We start from the raw sequence: 23,928 nt of genomic DNA, 5'->3' as shown, positions 1-23,928 counted from the left end.
TCGGATAGGAATGGCCCCTTGTGAATCTAATTTGCGTCTCTATTGCCGGAGCGAACCAACTTAAAGATTTTGATGCCTCCATTACCAGACCTGTCATGTCACACAATTTATTTTGGATATTAAATTTTTTTTAAAGTGTTGGTCAAAAACTGATAGCTAAATAATTATTTTAATGGATCTTTCTTTGGTGAAAATTGAGATGTTTCTCTACAGGTAGGTACTTACTGTGTATATTTCATGTATATATTGATTTTTATCATTCGTTTTCATTATGTTGAAAACATTTTGTCAATTCTCAACAATAACGAACAATACTATATTTTAAATTTATTTTAAAATAAAAAAAATATTAGTTTTTTCTGACTTCATTTCTGATATCAAAATTGTGGATTTTGTTGACACTTCGTTAGCAATTGAGGGATTATTACTTATTTATGTTTATTTAAATCGAAACTTGTATTAATTTCAATCATTTAATATAATGGTTAACACTATCAAAAACCAGTCAGTAATTCAACAAACGTTTTTAATTAAAAATGTGTTAATTTTCTACTTATAATAATTTTTCAATACAACTGTTCGTAAATCGGACACGGAATTATTTGGTTATGTTGTGAATAAAATATTCACTTTTATAACATTTTATATATTTACGAGGTCATCCGACCTCGTATTATCTCTATTTAAAGACATTGTGCGTGTGTTATTGATTAATTATTGTTATAAAGACCAGTACATTTGTGCTCCTGCTTTTAATAACGGACCGCATGTATCGTTAGAGATAAAATGTTTCTGTTTCTTATATTAAGTGTTATTAGTGCGAATATTAGTTTAGCGACGACATATCATAGTGAAAAGGTTAGTAAAGTTGATGTATACAAAATCTAATGGCGTACATTTTAAACGGTTAGAGTTTATAAAAATTCAATATAAATTTTTACATAAAAACCACTCGTTTGTTGTCTTTAGTTATTTTTTATCATCTATATAATAGAATTTTCTTTCAATTCATTTACATATTTTGAACATTCATACGTCATTAATATATACTTTGGTTGCGTATCATAGGTTCCGCTATAGTCAAAATTTAAAATAAATTATTTTATTAATAATTCTATTTTAAGGAAAGAAAATATGGCTATTTTATTTTAGGATTTTTTTTAAATGTCCATAGATAGAACACTGGAAATGAACTGAACTTTGATTATTTTCTTTTCTGCTGTTTGTATTGTTGTGTTTCTATCTTATTATGTTCTATACTCTAAGAAACATTCAATTAATTATCCGTTATCAACGGGTTCTTATATTTCAATTGTTCTACCTTATCTAATAATGAGCTAATATTTATATGTAAATAAAATTTATTCCAATTAACTCCACTGCTAAAGAAATAAAAACAGTTTAAATATCGCTTTCTTTAGCTAAGCATTTTTTTATATGCTATGGCTTCATTTGCACTGAAATCGTGGAATATTCTGCCAATGTGTTTAAGAAATTTAAAGAAATTTGAGGTTTTCACAAAGTGATTTTTTTAAGTAAGTATCCTACTGGTATAATTATTTTTCTGCATACAATAATCTATTTAATTTTATACTGTGAAAGAAAATTAATAATCATATGAAATGATGAATTGATATCACATATTATTGCTTAAAATTAATAAATTTTTAATTTAATTAAATAGCAATTGTATTAAAAAATATATATTGCTCGTAATTTTTTTAATTAAATATATGTTGACACTATGATTGTAAAAAAAACCTCTAAGCTGTCAAACTCAAAAAACCGATGTTGCAAATACAGTTTTTCGTGCTTTTTTTTTCTGTTAGCTTAAATAATAAAATGAGTATCATTTCTATCACTTATTAATACTTACTTACTTACTTGCGTACTTATTCTAAATAGCACTGTGGCGATACATAAAACGTTACCTATATCTCATTCAATAAGCTAAGTTAATATTGTAATGTGTGTGTTATACTAAAAAATTACTTCGACGTCAACTTAGACTTTAGAGTAAGGACAGCTGACTGTTCTTTCTATATAAGACATTTTTTTATAAGAGATGATTTACTATATAACAAAGAAGTGTTCCATTTTAAAACACAATACACATCAGTCATTAATATTTGATTCAATGTTAAGTTACGTACACCAAAATACGATACACTGAATGAGTTAAATTCATGTACCTAGTATAGTTAAAAATATGTTAATGCTACATTTGAAAATACTCAAAAACGCGATTATAATCTTGAATTTTAATAAGTAAATCCAGAAAAATATCTATAGAATATCTATAGAAAAATATCTCTCTCGAAAATAGCTAGGCTGTTTATCTAAGCATCAAACAGTATTGTATACAAAAACCTTATTTCACACTAAACACAAACAAAGCTTACAAAAATCCTAGAAGTATTGAATATATATAACAGTTAAGTTTCTTAATGATTCTCAGCTGAAACTCTTTATCAACTGTCATACAATTTTATCTCATTGCCATGTGTGTTCAATTACTGTTATAAGTCATGTAGCTATTTGTATATATATATATGGTACTTTATATAAAACAAGATGAATTAAGCTGTGTAGAAATTGTGCAATGAACTTTTAATTATATATATTATATATATGTATATATATATTTTTGGGTAGTTGAATTTTTCTTGTATGTCTAAGAGAAAAACGTTATAGTTTAAATGTGCTGTCATCTAGTACACAAGATTTTTTTACTTAACACAATATATATATTTCCAATTATAACTTTAATATTTTAAATAATTCTCTTTTATTTATACAGAAGTTTTTTTTAAATTTCTGGTTAAAGATACCCAAGAGGTAATATCAAAAGTATACAAAGGGGTTGGTATTGGAATATTTTAAACAATTCTGTCAAAGGAGGAAGAAATTATTGGAAACTAAATTAATTTAATCTTTCTATTTCATTATGAAATCAAATCTTACATCATATAGACTTTTGGTTCTATTTGATAGATAATGCCATTGAAATAATAGATATGCAATACAAATACAGATGGGGTGATAACAGAGGTCATATATACTAATTATAATTTAAAGTCAATTGTGACCCCTTGACCTACAGATTAAAAATCACATGTAATAAAAACATTAATAAACTTGTTTAAATGACAGCTGCAAGAGTAATTAAATAAAAATCATACATATAGTTTTAAAACAGTTACATTGGGAAGATATTTTTTTTTATCTAAAATGAATGTATGTTTGTCTAAAATGTCGCAATTTAAACTGTTTGAAATAGACGAAATTTTATACTTAATGAGAGTTGTAACCCATACTTTATTATGTGATTTTCAATAACAGTGTATTTAATACTGGCTTATTTATCATATATTTAAATTATCTACAAGTATTTAAATTATCTACAAGTATATACTATGACATTTCACTATCTTATTCTGAACGCATATAAAACATTGTTCTCAAACCAAATGTTTGTTTGGCATTATTGAGTGCGCGCACTTTTATCATATCAGTCTAGACAATTGCTCATAAGTCATAAATACTAGTACAAAACTTCTTCAATAGGTCAATCTTATGTTTATAACGAGTAAATATCATAAATAATAATTTATAAGAAGTTAACGTTTGTCGAAATTATCATTAAAATTTCAGAAAAGTGAAACACAGTGCATATACAGTTCTATGAGAAATGGTAAGAAATCTTTTCTTATGAAACTTTGAATAATATTCAAGATAAATATGATAAGCATATTGTTATAAAATATATTATTGTGGAGAAGAGATACCTTTCATTTTGACGTTATAAGTGACCTTGCGTCAAAATGGATATCTTGAGAAATGTCAAAATTGATATTGACACATATTTCACGAGGGCATTTATAGAGATTGATGCTGACTAGGGAAAACAAGATAACCGTGTATGATGAGAGATTTATCCATGATTATCGTCTTGTTATTGTATATAAAGTATATATTTATATGAATTATGTTATATATATCGGATTTGATACAAATTCGTTGTTTAAAGAGAGAGACACGCCAGTATCGCTGACGTTACTTTTGTCCCTTCTTCCAGTACGTTCCATGATATTTTAAAATGAACTTCAATTCTTCTAAATGTTCTTGTATTTCTCGAAGATTCTTCATAGCCACATTCTTCAATGGTTCTGTCTCTGGATGGAATGGAACTGTCCTGTCGTGCGTCCAGACGTCGTATTAATACCAAAATTCAAACATAGTTCTATTCTCCTTTTGATTTTGATATCGTTTTACTTATAACAATAATATGAATACCAATAAGTTTTTATAATAATTGAAAACAGCCTTAAGTTATTGTTATGTTGCATTCGCCATTAAAGCTGATAGCGCCGATATATATAATATAGCAAAACAACCGTAAACAAAATACTGTTATTTATTTACATAAGGAGTTTATATGAGCATAAAGACTAGATATCTTTTCAAATTCTCTGTACCATGGAATACGGATTGTAAGATTAAAGTGCAAAAAGATTGAGTGTTCTCAAAATATATTTTTATTCCTCGATTTTCTTTAGTTCTTATTATTTGTTTTGAGACTGTCGTGTGTTAAGAGAATAGAAAAAATATTGTTTTGGTGTTAATTTTATATATTCATTTAGAAGGTTACCTGACCTAGCTTGAAATCAACACTTTGTCAATAAAAAATGAGTAACTACAACGCTTTTATTTACGCGGCCTTCTTTAACACAATATTATACTGTGTATATTCTTAAAGTGCTGCAAATGAATATTGTAAATAACAATTATACAATGATTTCTATTGCAGTAATCTTTGTAATTTCTTTCCTCAACTTTCTCCGCTTTTCCCCCCAGCCGTTGTTCACCCTGCGGTAGCAGAACTGTATTTGAATTGGTCAAAATTTTGAATGAATGAGCAGTTCTTCTGTAATTTTATGTTAAGGTCACGCATAATCTTCGTTTTATTTTCTAAAACTCCATAAGATCTTTTAATTCTCTTATTTATCAGGTCTGTCGTATCCTTCGCTATTTGCAGATTTTGTATACTAGCCATTGACACGCTCTTACTTAGTGGTGAAACGAAAAGATATTTGATTAAAAGCTACTTTTTGATACTTTTCCGGAAAAAAAATTCTTTCCCAAAAACAAAGCTAGATACTTTTATATGCATTTTAATTCTGCTAAAACTCTGCTACATTCTATGGGTGCTAGAAGGGTCTTTGAGATTTTTTTGGAATAACACGGTGTTTCTTTCAACTTATATTTTCCTTGTTAACTAAATATTTTAACGCTTGAACATTTGTTTTAGGGGAATATATCAAAACAAAGAGTATGCATTATTGGCGCCGGGCTAGCCGGGCTGACATCTGGGAAATACCTGCAGGATGAAGGCATCAATTTTATCATACTAGAAGCTACGAAATACTTCGGCGGGACCTGGCGTTACGATCCCAGGGTCGGATATGATGAAAACGGTTTACCTTTGCACACAAGCATGTATAAACACTTAAGGTTCGTAATCGTTATAATTATTTAATTTACATACATATATATATATATATATATCGGATTTATTACAAATTAATTGTTTTAAAGACAGGACGCCAGCCTCGCTGACGTCACTAATGTCACTTGTTTCAGTACGTTCCAGTTATTTCAAAATGAAACTTCAATTCTTCTAAATGTTCTTGTATTTCTCGAAGGTTCTTCATAATCACATTCTTTATGCTCCGCACTCGCTGAACTCTGCAGTCCCCTGTCGTGCGTCCAGACGTCATATTTATACCAGAATTCAAACATAGTTCTATTCTCCTTTTAGACAGTCTTTGATTTCGTTTTACTTTTAACAATAGTTATGAATACCAATAAGTTTTTATAATAACTGATGACAGCCTCATGTTATTTTCATGTTGCATCCGTCATTGAAGCTGCTTGCGCCGATATATATATATATATAACCTAAAATTTTATCTACACACTTTGAAATGTTGATTGTAATTAAGTTGTTTTTTTTATGAAAGGTTATGAAAGGTTTATTAAGAAAAACAAATATTTATTTCATCTTGTTTAACCTAAAAATAAATATATATAACATTGTGTAGGACAAATCTACCAAAGCCCACAATGGAACTGAGAGGCTTCCCTGTACCAAAAGATATGCCATCCTTTCCGAAGTGGTCAATTTATTACGAATATATCAAAGACTATGTAAAACATTTCGGCTTAGAAAAGCGCATAATGGTGAGCTATTATAAAGCTGAATATTCCAAGATTTCGGCTTAAGTTTTATACATATGTATATATTTTAGTTTGAACACAACGTGGAACTGGTTTCGAGAGTTGGAGATGCATGGAGGGTGAAGTACAAGAATTTAGTTTCGGGAGAAAACTTTGAGCAGGAATTTGATTTTGTCATCGTCGGGACTGGTCATTACAGCGATCCTAATCTGCCGGATGTACCTCATGAAGACCTTTTTAAAGGTAAAATTATATTTACCTAACGATTAATCTCAGGTATTAATTAATAGCTAAAAGCCAGTGAAAATAGCTATAGGATAACATGATGTGGTGTTTGTTGGTCTACACGTAACAAGATGCAGGTTCAACTGTGAACCGTACGGATACAGGAACTGAACTTTTTATTTGTATTATTAAGATAGCTTAAATGAATGTTTCAGGCACTATAATGCACAGTCACGACTACAGAGAGCCGGATCGCTTCAAGGATCGTCGAGTTCTGATCGTTGGTGCCGGACCTTCAGGGATGGACATAGCCATAGATGTGGCTTACGTCAGTAAAACCCTCGTCCACAGCCACCACAGCCCCGGCTTCGGAACCGATTCCTTCCCCCAACATTACATCCAAAAACCGGACATACGAGAGTACAATGAGACCGGCGTCATATTTAAAGATGGTACCTACGAGGAGATCGATGACGTCATTTATTGTACGGGTTCGTGAAATGCATTTGCCTGCTAATAACTTTCGAACTTACATGTTGTCAGATCCCCATAGGTTCTGATACAAATCAGATATCAATGGAAAACTTTAATGACAGGATACAAATATAATTACACATTCTTGGACGACAGCTGCGGTCTGACCGTGACTCCTCGCAGCGTGACTCCGCTCTACAAGTATATGGTGAATGTCAACCAGCCCACTATGATGGTTATGGGCTTGATAGTGAAGGCCTGTGTTGTAGTCGCTTTGGATGCACAAGTAAGTGGACACATGCGAATTATTCTGATTTTTGTCTCATGATGCTTCCAGAATAACTATGAAAGCTCCGTCCGTTTTTCCATATAGAACTTATAGCTAATTTGTTTCCTTGTTGCAGTCGAGGTACGCTACGGCGTTGATAAAAGGAAATTTTACATTGCCACCAAAAGAAGCGATGATGGCCGAGTTTCAAAATCGCTTGGACGACGTCATGTCTAAGGGGCGTCCTATATCGGACGTACATTTTTTGTCCGACAAAGAAGTAAGTTTTCACACAAATTACATAACTTTATTGCGTTCTATATTAAAATGTATCAACAAAAAAGTTTTAATTTTCTTTATATTATATTTTATTTTATTTTCTTCTTTTTTTTCTAGGACGACTACTACATGGCATTGACGGCAGAATCTGGTATAGACAGAGTGCCGCCAGTGATGTTCAAGATACGAAAAGTAGACACTAAGGCAAAACTAGACGATATTTACACGTACAGGAACTACGCCTACAGTGTCATTGACGACAGCAATTTTGTAAGAACACTAGAGAATAATACGTGATTAATAAAGAACCATCATATTTATTTTATTTTAAACAAATATCGATGTGAACATGCTGTACATATGTGAAGTAATCTGGTGTGACAGATTAAAAATAATAATTATGAAAGTTGTTTTATTTTATGGGTGGTATTATATATTATTAAATATATGAGTTAAATTATAGTGATCATGCTATTTTATTTTAGTCATTTTGTTGTTTCTGAACGGTTTCCTAACATATTACCAACGTCAAAAACATAAATATTTATAACTTACTAATATTATTGCACTATTTCATATCTATTTCTCTTTATTTAATAATGTTATGAGTTGTCTTTAAATAGTTTTAAAATACACAGTTTATTAAATGGTCGTTTAAATAGTGTCAAATGTGAATTATCAAAAGTACATTAAATAAATTACCGACAGTTTTCGACGTTTTTATTGTAGTTAAAAAAACTTTAGAACCGTATTTTTCTTGTTTTTAGTTAAACTATATATCTTATTACGAGCGTTGAGAATTGTTTTTTTTTTAAATTTACATCATTTATGGGGCACTCCTGTTTCCTTTCTTCCGTGTGGTTACGAATAATTTCTGTGGTGTAGTTGAATGGATCGATGATTCTGTACTCGTAATCTCTATAGTGAAGGAGATTTTGTAATAGATTTTGTCCATTAAAATTTATTAAGTCCACCAAGACTGGCGGGACTCTATTAATATTCGCTTCCTCTGTTATATCTTCAATATATTTTTTCTGAAAAACGAAATATTTATTATCACAGTATTTGAAACGTAATTTATATAACTTTAATTAAACTTAAAATATTTTTTAGAGTTTACCTCTTAAGATTTTATTTTGAGATTTTTTTATGAATGTATATATTCTAAACAATTCTTTTGGTGTATGGTTAGTTTCGCTATAATTTTAATATATTTGATGTATGATTTAATTCTTACCACGTGCGGGACTATGTTGTGCATATCATTAAGCTTTTTGTTGCCATTATCTAAGAGCCACTTTTCTAACATTTCTTCTTGGGTTGGTAGCTCAAATTGTCCTGATATCAAGGAAGCAATATATTCCGCCTGTAAAATAAATACTAGATAATTAGGAAAACTTGAAAATATATCAAAATACTTGAATTATACTTGCAAATGTGTCTAAAATATTATTCTGTGCTATGGTATCAATATCATTGTTTTTGCATAAAACAAAAGGGAATAAAATAAATATAGTCATGAACCTGGATTAAAATTATTTTTTCACTAAAATCCTATGTTTAATTATATAAAAAAAGTATAAATTATAAAAATACATTGAATGAATCATATTGACAATGAGATATAATTAATATAACAACAATTTTTTATTTGCTATAATAAGATTGTTTGATCGATTTGCTTTTCGCTATTTAAACAGTTTATTTTTCTTTATTTATTACCTGGGCGTCTAATATTCTATTCATGAAATGCTTTACAACGCCGACGAACAACATAGTGGGTCGTCGTATATTCACTATTTGGTTGTGTAGAGGCAGAACGAAATGAGGTGTCACTATTAAAGCACTGCTTTCGTCTAAGAAAGGATAGTCTCGCTTGAATCCTGAAATCACAAAAAAAACTAGTATTTTGAACTCATACAAACACCCATGACAGTTCTAATCTCGTCTACCCGCAATCACCGAAAGTAACAGAAACCTGGAGCATGTAGTTCATAATAATAAAACGCGTAGTGACACGAAAATATTAGTTTTATTTAAAGGAATTCTCGCGAAATTTTTAGAACTCATTACGATGAAAAGTTGTACATTTTTTAATATACTAAATTTATTGTTATTGTTCACCTGTAGCGAATATAACATGTTCAACATCCTCGGAAGTCATATCTTTAAAAATAACTCCATTTGATACAAAGGCTTTGATATCCGGTTTTTTAATGTACGATTTAGAGAAATAAGGTTCGTTGTACTCTAAGTGATGGCTGTGTACCAACTTGGTTGTGATGTTGCTCAACTGTAATGCCAAGTCCAGACCAGAAGGCCCGGCTCCCACAAGGAGTACAACTCAGGGTATTTATAATCGTGACTGTGAATTATGCTACCTGAAAATATAGTTTAGCGTAAAAATAAATAATATCAAATCTTAATGATATTTTATAGAATGTACATTTGTTTTTTTTTACCTTTAAAATCATTAATTCCATCATAATTCGGTATGTGAGGTTTTATGTATTGGCCGGTAGCGATGACTACATAATCGCAGAATACAGTCTTAGTTTCTCTATAATGAGGACGGTAGTATAACAACTCCCACTGTTTGTTCGCTAACTTCACTGACACCACGTAGCTACGTAACTAAAAATAAAATTTGTTACTCTTATTTTACTACTTTGTATTGACATTACAATTAAACTATTATACAAGGTTTTGTTCGGCTCTACTTTTGCATATTTTGTATCTATCTCTAAAATAAATGGAATTATTTCATCGAAATTCTTTGAGATATATTTTATGCAATAATAAAAAACCCATGTTGTAACCAAAGCTTCATATCATTTGATATACTTTTAGAAGTATGTACTTGAACGTAGGGCAGCAAATGAAAATGTTTTACGAAAGATTTAATGTATTTGTAAAAGCAAGTTCCTGTTGGAAACGTTGGAGTGGATTCTGGGAATGCGAACTCCGTGAAAGCCATACTTTCGCGTGGAGAATTTGTTCTGAAACATATTATTTACATGTATAAGTAAGAAATAAAAAAAAAAAAATACGATTAAGTTGTTAGCAAGAATTTCTTGTTTCACCTTAAGTATTTGTATTGACTGGTGGAAACTGGCACGCCGTCTTTATCTACGCCTACATTCGGATCGAATCTCCATGTTCCACCGATATCCTTGGTTCTTTCAAAGACGGTGAAGTTTAGACCATACTGCTGCAGATGTCTTGCTGTAGCCAGACCAGAATAGCCAGCTCCTATGATACAGGTATGTGGCTTCTCTGGCTGCAAGAAAATATTGTTAGGTTCGAGAAAAAAAGGTAAGTAATGAAAGCATTTTTGAAAGCGAACTATGATTTTCGGACACACTACGCGCTTTATTGTTTTGTCCCACGTTTCGGTCACTTTACAGCAACCGTGATCACGGGTAGACAAGTTTGAAAGTGTCTGAAAGTGTGCGGAAGACTTAGATAATAGATGTCATTAAATCAAAGCTTATTTAAGCGCAATAATTTAAGACATGTAAAAATAAAGTACTTTCTTGTTAAAAGAAAAAGTCCGACAATCTTTTCTCTGTGTTGTAAACTTTCACAAGCGACGATAATCGCTTACGAAATTAATCTGATAAAATAATTTATTTTTTAAAGAAATAATGATTAAGGAAATTTATTTTCAACTCACGAAGGAAGTAATGGAAGTATGAATTGGGTAATAATTAAGTTTAAACATCCCTTTCTGTCCGCTCTTAAGAAGTTTGACTGGCTAAATTTTCAATGATAATGCCCTCTAGTAATAGGTGAAGAACAATGGTTTGAGTTTTACGCCATCTATTACTTTTATCCGAAAGTTTACTTACGATTTTGGGGAACGGTCAACAGAAGTTCTATGTCGATATCGCTTAACAGATGGCACTTCAATATTTCCTTATTTGATAAGGGCATTATAATATATGATACCAATAAAATAAATAGAATTATCTCGTTATAATACTTACAAATGGAACTTTGATTTAAACTTACAAATCGAAAAAATATTATAATCTATTAACGTAAAGTTTTAAAATCTATTGATTTAAGTACATACATACATAATATGTCTTACAGTCACATTTATTTGCGTTAGTCCATATTAAGTGATAAACGAGGTTTCCTCGAACAAATTATAAATTATGTTTTTCCTCAGTGAATCCAGTTTAGATATTATCCGAAATTTAATAGTACAAAATACATTCTATTTTCGTTCAAAGGCATTAACTGTTCATTGTTTTATTACTCAAGCGTTTCGTTATATAATGTTTTATTTATTATTTACACGTGAGTCTATGTACATAAAACACTAATATAATTTGATTATATTTTATATTGCTACGTTTATTAGATACAATACATTATTTGCGCGTTCGATTCAAGCGTTAGTGTTTTTGTAGTTATTTGCAATTTGATGACAAGTTTGGTCAAATCTATACTGTGTTTATTAATCTATATATTTTTAAATCAAATATTTAAATGTATTCTATGTATGTTCTCCAACCTAAAAATTACAAATATCAAATATTACAACAGTTAATAAATTTTTGTACATTTTCTTCTTTTTTATTCCTTGTTTTTGTCAAATCTACTAAAATTACTGTTTTAATCATAGATGTTTTTTTCTCAAATAGTGACTCAATACGAGGTGTCTAAGGCCCTGAAACTTAAAGATTATGCACTTTGTGAGGCCCTTTCTGAAGGAAACGGGTATTGACCGATTTGTCCGATTGATTGAAGTTTACATTTCCTGGTAAATAAAGCCAGGGGCGTATTCCGCTCAACGACGTTGACAATGCTTTCGCAGGTTTTCGGAAGCTTAGCTTCAAAATCGTGGAGCTCTCTGATTTTAAATTTCGCCTTGGTGATAACGAAATTTAAATGTTAGATGAAACTAGTATTATTCGGATTTACTACGCGGATTTTATTATTTAAAAACTACATAATCCCGACGTTTCGGTTACTTTGCCGCAAAGTGTAGTAAATTCGAATAATACTAGTTTCATTTAAATGAATACTCCCGAAAATCTTAGATCTCATTAAATGTAAGATGTCAAAAAGGAGCATTATCTTAAAATTAGTTGATGTTAAGGTCATTACATGACATCGTATGGTAAAGCAAACACAACAAACACAACATTAACATTGAACTGAAAACAGGGTTTTCGTTTCCCTTCATAAAACGCTGATATTTCCATATCTATATAAAAATACCAAAAAAGTAAAAGCCATTTTGTCATATTTTTTATTTCTTATTCACACAACCAACATTAATTGCAGTAGGTAAATAAAAATTATTTAATATTTAATTTGTATAAATCCAACTGGTCGTGTAAATGCTTAATAAAATACAACAATAGTCTCTAAAAAGTTAGTGCAATTGTTACTTTAAAGTATTTATACAAATCACCGAAATGCAAGTTACTCTAAGGAAAAAAACGTTCGGAATCTGGATGAGTCATGAGTGTATGTAACTATGTATTTATAATGAGCCTAGATGATCATGTGCGACTGTGAGTCCGTTACGAAAAAACATTAACAAAAAGTTAACAAAAATTATCAATAAAGTAGGAAAAAAAGAGCTGGGAAAATACTTAGAGATCACAGAATACGATTTACAAATAAAATAAATAGAAAAAAAATTGGTACTTATATTTCTAATGTTTAGATTCAATTATACGAATACATAGGTAATGTAATTCTAAATTGTCTAGTATTTTGACTGTCATATCACGGATTAGTCTTATGGAAGGGTCACAGCCTTTAATAGCCTGACTATCATTAAGATATATAATTCTGTTTTAACATTACGTAAGAATGATACAAAGAAAATGAAATAACTATAAGCCTGCTCCAGAAATAATATCACTCACCTCTATAAAACCATTTGCAGCACGAAGAACGACCCAGAGAAAGAGAGACACAGAAATTCGAGCCATATTTGCTCAAATCGTTATACTACACGAAACGCTGAAAATTCAATTGCTTATATAACACAAGTATTTATTTATTGTAACATAATAACTAATAACTATCTGTTCAAATCGTTACTGCATCGTAAATAATTATTTACACGTTTGTTAAGAAATTCTTGCACGTATAGGCCACCTTTTTAAGAGGTATAAATGTAAATACGACATATTTATTTAGAGTTTTAATGGTTTATACTAATCGGCACCTTGAAATCTGGTATGTATTGGTGAGATTAATGCAAGGGTAATGTTTCTTTATCTACCACTGTGTCATAGTCGTGATCACTTAAAACTCATAACATAATCACTGGCCGCACCTAGATAAAGCTGTACTCGTCAGTATCTACTACTAACATAGAGATAGAAATTAGTACAAAAATATTATAATTTTAAGTTTTTTTCGTTATATAAGGTTGATAAGAATTTCTTAACATGCCGAATTGAACTTCTGAGTATTGTGATCTATGGTGCCGCGTGCTCCACGAAACCTGTTCTGCTCTGGAGGTTGAAAGATGTCAAATCTTCAATTTGATCCAATCAGAGGCGATTTGTGATGACCCTCGAAAATAAGTTATAAACATGGCTCAAGAGCGAGATAGACAAATAGTTTTTAAATAATTTCTTAGCCTGTTTTTATGGAATAGAACGACAATGCTCCTGCTCCAAGCTTTAGAAGTTCTATCATTTGTTAGGCCTGAGTTAAAGATTCTAGAAAGCTCCCGAAGTCATGCTTTCCTACCGCCTTCAAGAGATCCGCAGTTATCCCATTTCCACCTGGGCCTTTCCCATTTTTAAGTTGCCAGAGCACCCACTCAATCTCCTCAATACTGATACCTGGCAGCTCGTCGGAAAAGTGACCAGACAACGTAGGCCTAGGATCGTGTGAATGTGAATTTTTAGGTTGTGAGATTCTAGAGGAGTACAGTCTACCGTAGAAGTCTTCGATCTTAATGAGGACCTCAGGTTTTAACGTGAGCACGGATCCATGCTCGGTTTTCAGACTTGTCAGATGGCTGTTATGAAACTTTTTAGGAATGTTTTAGGGATTTTATTTGGCTGTAATACCTCATCAATATTGATGACATCTCTGAATGTGTTCTTTGTGTATTTATATTTATTTAATCTAAATGTGTTTATAGGATAGTCTAAAAAATTATTTTTTCTCTATTATTATTATTTTTTAATACATAATATTTTATCGAGATTATCGTTTAATGGATGGGATTTTGCCATTGAGAGTTAAATATATATTTTGGAAGAGATCTTCGTAGAACTATCATTGGCATGTACAATTAAGGTTATTATTATATGTTATTTCGAATATTCAACAGTAAGAATATTAATTTATATGATTGAGAAGGCAGAATTTATTTAGACGTTGGTGGTCGGATTTTTTACTCTATTTATATTTGTACAAATTAAACAATTTTTATTTATTCTTCTTCAGATTCATTTTATTTTGTATGCTCAGTAAAACTAATCAAACCAACTTAGATAAATTAAACATTAATTATTTACTATATACTTAAAACATCAATACGTAATGTTGTATTTATTATTGAACACTGAAATTGCTTTTTAAACTAAACTTTAAACTTTCGATAGAAGATACTTAGTGAATACAACACAACATTTTTTATTATATATTTACATCGTTTGACCCGTTTATATTGTCACACGTTACCTTACGTACAGAAATTTAACAGTTTGTCACTTATAAATCTCGTCATAATCTATTAAAATAGGTGATTCGACGAAGAACACGCAACGCTTTTTAAATACTATATAACTATATTATCAAACTTACCGATAAAAAGTGCCTTTTGATAAACCAGGAGCAAAAAGCACAGTCTCATTAAAAACAACATATTTTAAGAATCTCATTTAACAACAATGTGAGGCTTTTATCAAATATTTGTACAGTTTACGTGTATGAGGTCGGTTAAAAATAATCAAATATACCTACAAATTCACCTAATCACGTACACAATTGTGAAAAAAAAAATATTGTTGTCTAAAATTTGTATGCCGTACAAGCATTATAAATCTATATCTTGTATAGTGCAATTGTTAAATCTGTCTTCAGTAACATTATAATTTCTCCAGGACTTATAATTTTCAGAGTCTATGATTTGAAAATCGTAATCTCGGTAATGTAATATGTCGTCTAACAAATTATGAATGCTATTTAGAATGATATCAAGAATAACCGGGGGCAATCTTGTAACGCCAGCTTCCGCGGTTAGGTTCTGGAAATATTGAAGCTGAAAAAAAAAATACGTAAATCAATATGTGATGTGATTTACGTAAAAATATTCTGCTTAAGAACAATGCACTGTTATATACGATCAAACATAAAAAAGTGTTCTAAAAAACAGAGGCAGACCATAGCAGACTAATGCTAAACATTAATTTTTTTTAAGTTAATTTTCTTATATTGAAAATATAAATATATATATTTTTTCTTTGAAATATCTATTAATTTAAATATTGTTATTGGAATTAGTGTTTTGAATCTTATTAATTGACAAACGAAGTATAAAAAACATTATTTTCTTACGGGTTCCGTTACGAAACTGTTGACGTCTTTGAGTTTACGTGGTGAATGTTTAGTCATCCACATCTCTAGCATCTCTTCTTCAGAAGGTAGTTCAAATTTTCCTGCTATGAATAATGCTATATATTCCGCCTGTAAATAAAAGTATTGTATGATAACGAAGCACGTTAGAAATAAGTTTAAAGCAAGCGAAGAAATGCACACATTCGTTTTAACATGCATATGTACCATAGTGTGAATTTTTTTTGCAATTTGGTACGTCGATTACTTATTAAGTTTCTGAAGAGATAATGAAAAGTTTAAACAAAATAATACATCACTTTCCACTATATTTTCTATATGTTAGTGGTGCAATATTTATCCGAAGGCAACCGAAACAGGTTAGTATCAAAGGGTTCATTTCCAGAATCATTGCATAACGTACACTACTTAATCAAATTATTTCACACGTAAGCTTTATACAGATAAAACATAGCAAGTTTAATTGAAAAAAAAAGTGGGGATGTTTTATTTGATCATATTTTGAAAAAAAAAAATGACTTAAAATTGTTTTTTGAATCCATTTACAACTGCTCAACCAGGGTCTTAAATATAGACTTGAAACTACGATAGTAGTATAGGGTTTTCCATTAAGGTCGCTTGATCTTTGAAATGCAAAAAAAAAATACATGTAGGAAAGATATTTGCGAAATTTTTTTTTATTTGGAAGGTCTATCGACCCCATTATGTATGGAATATGACATCATTCAAATGACCGCCACGGCTTCGGTTGGTGGCGCGCACACGAAAGGTCCAATTTTCGATGTCTCTGGCGCACAAATCGGGCTGTATTTGATCGATGGCGTGGCGTATGTTGACTTTGAGGGCATCGGTGGTTTGCGGCTTGTTGGCATAGACCTGCGACTTAAGAAAACCCCACAAGAAAAAGTCCAGCGGGGTCAAATCGCACGATCTCGGTGGCCAGTTCACGTCGCCTCCGCGCGAGATGACCATGTCCAGAAATTGCTCGTGCAGAACTTCCATCGTAGCGTGTGCTGTGTGGCACGTAGCGCCGTCCTGTTGAAACCACATGTTGTCCAGATCCATATTCTCGATTTCAGGCCAAAAGAAGTTGGTTATCATCGACCGGTATCGCTCACCATTGACGGTGACGGCCACACCATTATCGTTTTCGAAAAAATACGGACCAATCACGCCTCCGGCCCAAAATCCGCACCAAACAGTCACTTTCTGCGGGTGCATTGCCACTTGGTGAACCTCGTGTGGATTGGTCTCGTCCCAAATACGGCAATTTTGCTTGTTGACATAGCCATTCATCCGAAAATGCGCCTCGTCGCTGAAGATGATTTTTTTGCCAAAATCGGCGTCAACTTCCAACTGCTCTAATGCCCAGTCAGCGAACACACGGCGCTGTCTATGGTCATTAACCTTGAGCTCTTGGGTCAGCTGGATCTTGTACGGGTGCAGGCTCAAGTCACAACGCAAAATTCGCCAAGTTGTCGTCTGCGAAAGGCCGAGTTCCTGTGCGCGACGCGGAATTGACTGCCGCGGGTTTTCGAGGACACTGTCGCGCACAGCGGCGATATTCTCGGCAGATCTCGCGTTACGTTGACGCACGGGAACCGGCTGATTGTTAACTGACCCGGTTGACTCGAATTTGTCCACCAATCGACGGATAGTCGACTCGGCAGGACGATCATCGCGACCGTAAAACGGGCGAAGTGCGCGGAACGTTGCTCGAACTGAAGACCCATTTTCATAAAACAATTTTATGATTTGCACGTGCTGCTCGACACTGTAACCTGCCATGGTGGTTTGGGAGGACGGAATGAATATAACACACTGCATTTGACAGCTGTCACTCAAACAACATGGCCGCAATCAGCTGTCAAAGTTCAAGCGTCCCTATTGGAAAACCCCATAGTTTAGGACGTATTTTAGTTATTTTTCCAATCTTTATTATTACTTTTTGGATTATCTTATATCTTTAGCTATTAACTCCGTTATGTGAACATAACGAAAATACAACCAGAAATATTTTTTTTTCAACTTAATTACAAGGCTAGATGAAAATATCCGATTTTTTATTACCAGGCATCAGACATATTTAAAATCGAAATACCTGAGCGTTCAATATTTTGTTAATGTATTGTTTGGAGATCCCGATGAACATTAAACTGGGTTCGCGTATATTGATGACTTGGTTGTGCAAAGGCATCAGATACTTATTTGTAATCAATAAACCACTACTTCTATCTAGGAACGGATGATGAATACGATAACCTGTAATAGTTAAGAAAATTTTAGAACATTTTCCTTACTAACCAAGTTATTGTCGACTAAAAAGGAATAGCCTATTTACCTGTTGCCAGTATGACATGATCAAGTTCTTCAAAGCTAGTGTCATTAAAAAATACGCCATTGCGTACAAAATTTTTTATATCTGGCTTTTTCACGTAGTTTTCAGGAAGCTGTGGTTCATTGTATCTCAAGTGATGGCTGTGTACTATTTTTTTAGCGACTTTCTGCAATTGTATTGCTATATCTAATCCAGAGGGTCCCCCTCCTACCACAAGAACGTTGCTGTTTTTGTATGTCTCAGGACATTTGTAGTCATGACTATGAATAACTGTACCTAAAATCACAAGCAGCTTATGTAAAAAAAGAAAATGTAATCTTATAGAAGTTTTAGGAAAAATAAATTTTCAGAAGTAAGTCGAATTTCCGACTTTATTCTCAAGTGTTTTACCTTCAAATTCGTCCAATCCAGAAAATTTTCCTACATGCGGTTTATTATATTGCCCAATGGCTACAACTACAAAGTCACAATACACTGTGTCATTTTCATTTGTATCAGTTCTAGTGTACGTCAGTTCCCAGGTATCTTCCAACCTCTTTACCGATTTCACGTAGCTTCGAAGCTAAACAATTTATACAGTGATTACATGCGTCGTTATAGCGTTAATATATAAAGTGATTCACATTTAAAAGTTAGTAAAAATATACATATAGATTCTAAGTATTATTCACATCAAAGGAAAAAGAATATTTTTTACAATTAGATTATCGAAACCGTTTCTCAGACACACACCGATAACTTATTCCTATAACTAATTAGTTATCTCTAAAAATATTAGAAATTGTTATCTTACGAAAGAGAATATTACGATCTCTGTCAAAATTGTATTCATGATAATAAACGTAAATAAAATTAAAAAAAAAACTGAAATTAAAATTAAGGAAGTATTTGTAATCAATTCAATTCTAAGAAACGTTAGTTTTAAGAGTTATAAAGTTATCTTTTATATCATGCTGTCCTTCTAGATCAACGAAACACACTTACATGAATATGTAAGTGGAAAAGTTTTGATCTGCGTTCAAAATTTTTACTCAAACATCTTTGAAAAAAGATTTTTAAAGTTTTTTTATATATATTTTTTCTCTTTAATAACAGCCAGATGTACTTACTTGAATATTCTTCATCAAATCAAACTGTTTTACGAACGATTTTATGTAGTTGTAGAAGCAAACCCCGCTCACAAATGAAGGCGTGTCATCTGGGAACGGATAACCATCGTATTCCATGGTTTGCCTCGGCGAGTTTATTCTGAAACGTTAAGAGTGAACATTAATTTTATATAACCCATATTCTAATATATTAGCTAATACGCCTGAATATGATAGCAGGGAATTACTTTAAATATTTGTATTGACTGGTAGAAACTGGTACTCCATCTTCATCGACGCCGATGTGGGGATCGAATCTCCACGTGCCACCAACATATTTCGTCCTTTCAAAAACTGTAAATTTAAGACCATACTGCTGCAAATATCTGGCAGCGGCCAGGCCAGAGTATCCAGCTCCAATGACACAGGTGTAGGGATTTGCCGGCTGCGAATTCCCAAACAAAATATATATATTAAGGATAGGTTTTCTATAATTTACACTTATATATTTAGTGAGGTGAATTATTAATTCATATAAATAATCAATTCACTCAGTTTAAGCAATCACTCTCGTAGTCCAAGGGGTTATCAGAACAGCAGAGTCTAAAACCAAGGTCAACTGTAAAGTCACCTCAAAGAGTATGTACTCGTAATTGATAATAAAACAGAAAAATTGCGTGGCTTGCCTCTGCTATGATCAAGAAATTAGAAAAATACATATTATCATATATATATATATATATATATATATATGATAAAATATGTATATATATGATAAAATATATATATATATATATATATATATATATATATATCTTTACACTTAATTTATATATATCTTTATTATCTATCTAATAATTGTTGAGAAATGGTTAAAGATCTACAACAAAATGGTTTTTTTTTTAACTAAAATCTATAAAATCTGTCACATTATAAATACCGACAGCAGGACCATTGGTAGTTTGCTTTATAAAGTTGAAGTGTTACCAGCTTAATATCTAAATAACTTCCACTTCCCCTGTAATGTATAAACTTTGTCTTTTTTCTTATCTCAATTTGTGCTGTATTTGTCATATATTTAATGTTATGTAATAGTTTTTGTACCGCTTTTAAGATCTATTTTATATTAATATACCATCTTTGGTACTTTTAGGTGGGAAGCTTTAATAGTTTACCTGTTTTAAAGGTTCTGATCTTAGTCCTAGCACTGCTTTTTTACACGAAACATACAAACTTACGTCTTATGGTTAAAAATAACAAACTTTATGTTTTAATATTATGAAAGCCACATACAAGGTTAGATGTTTCCCCTAGACTAACTAAAAAATACCGAGCGCTCTGAAAGAAACAGAATTTTTTATTGTGATATCAAAAACAGCTAGCGTTAGCACCTTTTCTGAAAATACAATAATCTAATAAGTCTACAGTAATACAGTTCAATATAATGCAATGCAAAGAAAGCGGATATTGAAATGAAAAATTCAGAAGAAAGTTATCATTATTGCAATCAATTATTGCCTCGGAGACAACAACGTTGATTGCCGGCTGCTGTTTTGTAAGCAATTTAATCAATCCACACTGATTAGAGTTCTAATGATACTATACAAATGAGAAGTTTATACGGGTGTCGGATAACCGAAATCTGGTCTCGTATAACTCAAAGACCACAAAACCTTGACATGGAAACTTCTAATATTGACCGCAACGAATTTTAGATTGTGAAACAGTAAACGTTAATTTTAATAATAAATCTACATCGGTACAGCTGCCACGAAGTTGCCTGGTCACACAACATACGATACGTTTCCAGTTTTTTTTAAATTAATAAATCTTCGCTGATTATGTTATTGAATAAGAAACGCAAAACGCTTCGTATGTTATGTCGCGATGTAAGCTTGTGTTAATTGTACTGATAGATTATTATTTTTTCTGAATTTGACTTGACAGCGCTTGTCTGTCGATCGATCCGTTGGGAGGTTGGAAATAAGTCGAAGGCTTTCGAGACGTAATGGTAAACTGCGAGAGTTTCACTGTTGCTCTCTCCTATATATGTGTAGCGTGTACCCGAAAGTGGTCGAATGGAGATCACGGATCGGAAGACGCAGCGTCGGACGTCCACCAACGAGATGCACGGACGACTTAGTCAAGGCCGCGGGTTCACGGTGGATGGAGGCCGCTTCCGACCGAACCACTTGGAAGTCGATAAGGGAGGCCTATGTCCAGCAGTGGACCTCTCATGATTGATAAAGTAGTAGTGTACCCGAAAATCCCCAATCCACCGATTTCGACGAAACCTATGCTATCGGTCACCTAGAAGAAAATTGTCATCAAGGTATGCTATGATATTTTCGTTTGATATACGTTCCAAATTCTTACAGATTATGGAGGTTATTGAAATTTCAAAGCTTCCATAACTTTAGGCCCTAACCGATAATTTAAGAGAGATTGTCCAGTCGTATCAAACAGGAGACCACTCGGGTGAACATATCCCTAATAATATGTTGTATATACATGAATACATATAGTTCTCCGTACCTATTTATTAGTAATATGGATTTATGTCATATAGATGCGACAGACATGTAAACGAGGTGGTGTGCGATGGCTGTTCTCAAGCAGGAATTTTGTGACAAAAAAGAAACGAGAGTGTTGCTTTTTCCTCTGCCGTTTGAGGTATTGTCCCATCATGCCCAGAGTTTATCTTGGCCGCGTCGGCTAGGGGCTAGAAAGCTCTATTACCAGAAAGTTTGACAGACAGTTCCGCGCCATGATAATTACTAAGATCGATATAAGAATTATTTTTCTTCTTTAGAAGTTTCTTTAACGCTACTTTGCTGGATATTGTGATACTCGAGAGTGAAACCTGTGGATGTAAAGTATGCCGTATCTCTAAGATATAGAATCTACTTCTCTATCAAAAAAGCAAAGTTGGGTGTATGCGGATGTTTCTATTGTATATACTAAACGGTTGACGACATGACTTTGTGAAGGGTGGTAACAGTGCCGTCCGCGTTGCTGTGGCCTCTTTATAATGTTTTACCGATAGATAACACTTTTGTGCATATACCAAAGTATTAAAATATGAAAAAAAGATAATATGTATAAATAGATATATAAATTTTGTGTTGAAGACCTACAATCACAGTTTACCGACTGACCGCACTCGGAAGGAAACGCCCGAAATATTTTTCGTTTAACAAAGTTAGCCAGATATTGTTATTAAACAAATATAAAAATTATTGATAATTTTGAAAAAGTATATATTTGTTACAAATTTTATATTATTTGAAATATTATTTAAACGGAATTACAATATTTTAATAAATTTAATAAAAAAAAAGCAATAGAAAGACATTGTTTTTATCTATTTAAAATCTAACAGCGATGTTATAAGAAATTATTTAAAATAAATATATATAAAACTTAGTTGATTAAATATATATATATATATATATATATATATATATATATATATATATGTACATGTTTGTAAAATATTTATTTTACTAAAAATGTTATAGGCCAAACAAGAACTCGTACAAATTAAGAAAAATATCAACCTTAATTATTCTATGATAAAAATTTTGTATGACTGAAGAAAATTATTAACACTTCTAAAACAGTGTGCTGTATATATAAAGTTATGGTATTTAATAATATAATCAAATAAAGTTTGCACTCGACAATATTTTTGTTAAAAAAAAAAAAAAAAAACAACGGAAATACAAAATAAATTACTTACCGCGACCAATCCGTTTGTGTGTAAGATGATATTTAAACATAAGAAGAACAAGGATATATAAAACATTGCGATTAAATATACTTCGTGCACATACTACTTATCATGTCAACCTAATCAAGGAGACTAGCTAAAAACGTCTCAGACATTCATATAAATAACACTTAGTTTGAACAGACGACAAACGCTTGGTATAAGATAATCATTATACAATACAGTACAGATTCTAAAATAAATTACTTGCACTCTCTCACCTAATACAAATTAATAGTATTATATTCGTTTGAAGTCTTACTTCCGAATATTGTGGTGACATACATAACGACATTAAGATGACGTTTATTGGCTAGTGGTATCAGTTACTCCCGGGGTTATCTAAAATATATTAGTCAATGACTATTTATTGATCATTTGGACAAATATTTATATTTGTATTTATTAATTAAACTGAGAGTTCATTTAAAAAGTTCCTAAAGCTGAAACATGAGAAAATAATAACTGTATGCTTAGAACAAGTTTTGTATTGTCACACTAAATACGATACGTTAGCTGTTATTCACTCGGTAACCTTAGTACTATAACGTCCGAACTTATTAATGAAATATTGTGTTAATTTTAATACAGTAACCTAGTATTTCTGATACAATTTTATTGAAAATGTTATTTTCCTTTTAATCATAAAACAGTTATGAATTCTTTTTATGCA

General features: G+C 31.6%; 3 protein-coding genes across 5 annotated transcripts; 1 reads left to right on the top strand and 2 right to left on the bottom strand.

The window, feature by feature from the left end:
* Nucleotides 1–719: 719 nt before the first annotated feature.
* LOC116773188 (senecionine N-oxygenase-like) lies at nucleotides 720–7,892 on the top strand. 3 transcript variants are annotated; one of them, XM_032665597.2, is made up of 9 exons: nucleotides 3,470–3,567; nucleotides 3,655–3,694; nucleotides 5,312–5,514; nucleotides 6,105–6,243; nucleotides 6,312–6,483; nucleotides 6,681–6,956; nucleotides 7,062–7,225; nucleotides 7,344–7,487; nucleotides 7,604–7,892. In XM_032665597.2, the coding sequence occupies exons 2-9, from the start codon at nucleotides 3,692–3,694 to the stop codon at nucleotides 7,781–7,783; spliced, it is 1,281 nt and encodes a 426-aa protein (XP_032521488.2). In that variant the 5' UTR covers nucleotides 3,470–3,567; nucleotides 3,655–3,691; the 3' UTR covers nucleotides 7,784–7,892. The 3 variants fall into 3 exon arrangements, with proteins under 3 accessions (XP_032521486.2, XP_032521488.2, XP_032521487.2); XM_032665595.2 differs by lacking the exons at nucleotides 3,470–3,567; nucleotides 3,655–3,694 and adding an exon at nucleotides 720–858; XM_032665596.2 differs by having other exon boundaries at nucleotides 3,474–3,694.
* A 354-nt stretch (nucleotides 7,893–8,246) lies between these two features.
* LOC116773089 (senecionine N-oxygenase-like) lies at nucleotides 8,247–13,844 on the bottom strand. The gene is given in 9 exon segments (XM_061528430.1): nucleotides 8,247–8,520; nucleotides 8,724–8,852; nucleotides 9,209–9,369; nucleotides 9,611–9,829; nucleotides 9,832–9,867; nucleotides 9,949–10,120; nucleotides 10,347–10,485; nucleotides 10,570–10,766; nucleotides 13,381–13,844. Coding segments are annotated over 9 exon segments (1,386 nt in total). The 5' UTR covers nucleotides 13,447–13,844; the 3' UTR covers nucleotides 8,247–8,253.
* A 1,068-nt stretch (nucleotides 13,845–14,912) lies between these two features.
* Nucleotides 14,913–23,423, bottom strand: LOC116773278 (senecionine N-oxygenase-like). The gene is made up of 8 exons (XM_032665702.2): nucleotides 23,226–23,423; nucleotides 19,732–19,928; nucleotides 19,505–19,643; nucleotides 18,786–18,957; nucleotides 18,399–18,671; nucleotides 18,159–18,319; nucleotides 16,040–16,168; nucleotides 14,913–15,743 (listed from the first exon to the last, which is right to left on the bottom strand). The coding sequence occupies exons 1-8, from the start codon at nucleotides 23,289–23,291 to the stop codon at nucleotides 15,519–15,521; spliced, it is 1,362 nt and encodes a 453-aa protein (XP_032521593.2). The 5' UTR covers nucleotides 23,292–23,423; the 3' UTR covers nucleotides 14,913–15,518.
* Between the last annotated feature and the right edge of the window lie 505 nt (nucleotides 23,424–23,928).

Source organism: Danaus plexippus, assembly GCF_018135715.1.
Source record: "Danaus plexippus chromosome 18 unlocalized genomic scaffold, MEX_DaPlex mxdp_20, whole genome shotgun sequence".
Taxonomy (NCBI): Eukaryota; Metazoa; Arthropoda; class Insecta; order Lepidoptera; family Nymphalidae; genus Danaus; species Danaus plexippus.
The sequence above is the reverse complement of the archived record's forward strand: the minus strand, read 5'-3'. Positions and strand labels throughout refer to the sequence as shown.

Excerpts from the sequence above, each read along its gene's own strand:
- LOC116773188 (XM_032665595.2), top strand. The coding sequence starts at position 787 with ATGTTTCTGTTTCTTATATTAAGTGTTATTAGTGCGAATATTAGTTTA. Across the intron at positions 859-5,311 it reads CGACATATCATAGTGAAAAG|GGGAATATATCAAAACAAAG; the intron begins GTTAGTAAAGTT and ends CATTTGTTTTAG. Across the intron at positions 6,484-6,680 it reads TCATGAAGACCTTTTTAAAG|GCACTATAATGCACAGTCAC; the intron begins GTAAAATTATAT and ends TGAATGTTTCAG.
- LOC116773278 (XM_032665702.2), bottom strand. The coding sequence starts at position 23,291 with ATGTTTTATATATCCTTGTTCTTCTTATGTTTAAATATCATCTTACAC. Across the intron at positions 18,958-19,504 it reads ATTTGATGAAGAATATTCAA|CTTCGAAGCTACGTGAAATC; the intron begins GTAAGTACATCT and ends TAAATTGTTTAG. Across the intron at positions 15,744-16,039 it reads ACAGTTTCGTAACGGAACCC|CTTCAATATTTCCAGAACCT; the intron begins GTAAGAAAATAA and ends TTTTTTTTTCAG.